The sequence below is a fragment of the Monodelphis domestica genome, chromosome 6, assembly GCF_027887165.1.
Source record: "Monodelphis domestica isolate mMonDom1 chromosome 6, mMonDom1.pri, whole genome shotgun sequence".
Lineage (NCBI taxonomy): Eukaryota > Metazoa > Chordata > Mammalia > Didelphimorphia > Didelphidae > Monodelphis > Monodelphis domestica.
Window position 1 is genome coordinate 25,491,530 of NC_077232.1, and position 2,907 is coordinate 25,494,436.

At 36.8% G+C, this 2,907-nt stretch overlaps 1 protein-coding gene across 1 annotated transcript; it reads right to left on the reverse strand.

Moving 5' to 3' along the window:
- Nucleotides 1-1,417: 1,417 nt before the first annotated feature.
- Nucleotides 1,418-2,359, reverse strand: LOC100019481 (olfactory receptor 4A15). The gene has a single exon (XM_001372283.3). It carries the CDS (start codon nucleotides 2,345-2,347, stop codon nucleotides 1,418-1,420), a length of 930 nt encoding a protein of 309 aa, XP_001372320.3. The 5' UTR covers nucleotides 2,348-2,359.
- Nucleotides 2,360-2,907: the final 548 nt, after the last annotated feature.

A 2,907-nucleotide genomic window follows, 5' to 3' on the forward strand; every position in this document is an offset into this window, starting at 1 on the left:
GTGGAATGAGGTGTTTGAGCAGGTAGATAAGCCATGGGCATGTAGTTTTATTTTGGTACCTTTTTATATTGTCACTTCTGGTGATTATTAATAAATCTTATAAAATATAATATTTGAAATTATTTTACATTGATTGAATTTTTCATATGTCTATTCTTAGGAGCATATTTAATCTCACAACAGATAAAAATATAACCACACATTTCTACAGACTCCAGTTAATCTGTACTTAAATCTTGGAATAATAAAAGATCCAAGTCAATAGTGAAATTAGCACATTTATTCTGGAAGGAAACACAAGCCTTCCCACTCATAATACATTCTCAGCATTCTTCTTCTACAATAGCAGTTATAGAGTAAGTCAATAAAACCAATTTCCTTTAAAAAATATCCCCAAGTTTGTGAATTGATCCAACCATTCTGGAGGGCAATTTGGAATTATGCTCAAAGGGCACTAAAAGACTGTCTGCCCTTTGACCCAGCCATAGCACTGCTGGGTTTGTACCCCCAAAGAGACAATAAGGAAAAAGACTTGTACAAGAATATTCATAGCTGCGCTCTTTGTGGTGGCAAAAAATTGGAAAATGAGGGGATGCCCTTCAATTGGGGAATGGCTGAACCAATAGTGGTATATGTTGGTGATGGAATACTATTGTGCTCAAAGGAATAATAAACTGGAGGAATTCCATGGGGACTGGAACAACCTCCAGGAAGTGATACAGAGTGAGAGGAGCAGAACCAGGAGAACATTATACACAGAGACTGATACACTGTGGTACAATCAAATGTAATGGACTTCTCCATTAGTATCAATGCAATGTCCCTGAACAATCTGCAGGGATCTATGAGAAAAAAACACTATCGACAAGGAGAGGATGAACTGGGAGTAAAAACACCTAGGAAAGGCAACAGCTTGACTACAGGGGCCAAGGATATATGATTGGGGATGTAGACTCTAAATGAACATCCTAGTGCAAATACCAACAACATAGAAATGTGTTCGGATCAAGGACACATGTGATACTCAGTGGAATCACGCGCCAGCTAAGGCAGGGGTGGCAAGAGGGGAGGGAGGAAAAGAAAATGATTTTTGTATCCAATGAATAATGTTTGAAATTGACCAAATAAAAATAATGTTTAAAAGTAAAAAAAATTAAATAAAATGACAATTGATTAACTGAAAAAAAAATATCCCCAACTACAAAATGAATAGTGGTTTTTCTTAGGTGTCCATGGAAACTTTAGAGTAGAATTTTGAGGAAAATCCACTTTAGGGGCCATGAAACTGATGCTTAAACAGTGTTTATGTATCAATTGACTGACAGAGAAGATGGTCTCTTCATTAACCACCATTTTGATCCCAATGAAAAAAAACTCTTACACTTGGAATGCCTTTTTGGGTTTCTCTTGAGAAATATTAGTGTTTGTCTGGGTCATCTTTTCTCCTCCAGAGCTGTCTCATGGCATTCTTCATCTCCTTGTTCCTCAGAGTATAGATTAAAGGGTTCAGCATAGGGGTGACAATAGTAAAAAATACAGTTATTGTTTTATCAATGGAGAAGGTACAGACAGGCCTAACATACATGAAAATACAAGGTACAAAGAATAAGACAACAACTGTAATGTGGGATATGCAAATAGAAAGAGCTTTGAGTCGGCTTTCCATACTGTGACTCTTCAGGGAACTTAGGATGACCCCATAGGAGATAAGCAACAGTGTAAAGATGACAACACAGATTGCTCCTCCATTAGCAACCACTGACAGTCCTATGATATAGGTATTGGTACACGCAAGTTCTAGTAAGGGGTACATGTCACAGATGAAGTGATCAATGACATTAGGACCACAGAAGGGGAGCCTGAAAATTAAAAGGAGCTGAACCAGTGAATGAAGGAAACCTCCAACCCATGCTACTACCAGCAGCAGAACACATGTATTTCTCCTCATGATAATTAAGTAGTATAAGGGCTTACAGATAGCCACATAGCGGTCATAAGCCATCACCATCAAGAGAAAGACCTCTGCACCACCAAATAAGTGTGCAATAAAAAGCTGGATCATGCATGCTCTGAAGGAAATAGTTTTCTTCTCATATAGCAAGTCTATGATCATTTTAGGTGAAATAGCTGTGGAATAAACAGCATCCATTAGAGATAAAAAGGCAAGGAAGAAGTACATGGGAGATCGCAGAGAATGGCTAGAAATGACTGTTAACACGATCAAGAGGTTGCCTCCCAAAGTTAGAATGTAGATGGGTAAGAAGAGAACAAATAATATTTTCTGAATCTCAGGATTTTGAGTCAGTCCTAGGAGCACGAATTCAGTCACATTATTCCTGGGTTCCATTTTTTTAAATGTATGAATTCAGAAATCAAAATTGATTCACCTGCAATGAAAATTATTACCAATTAATTCATTTTCAAAGTAAAGGAGAAATGGTCAGCTTTAAAAGTGATCCCCTAAACTGTCTATTTTGTTATCACAATGACTTCTTTGAACAGATAGGTTAGTGAAAAGAAACCTAAAACATAATAATATAAAGTAACTTTTCAAGGCTATTCTGTGCCACAGGGAGAAGACAAAATAGGTAGATAGGTTCACATGTAAAGCTGGGGAGCCCCTTGTTTAAATAATCTCCTGGTAGTCAGAGGGAATTAGGGACTCTTATTAGAGCTTCATTGCTGCCAGTTATATTTTCCCCTTTGTTCAATATTTGAGCCCCCTTTTAAAATTAGAGTTTTGTATTAAAGCATTAACATTTTAACAATTTTGTTTTAATTTTTCCACACCAATCAAAACTTATTCATTAACCCTCTGAACCAGACACTTCTAACCAAAAGGAAATAGATTCAAAAGTGAAACATTCTGCCAAGGGAGAAAGCTTGCATACATATGTATGACTGTTT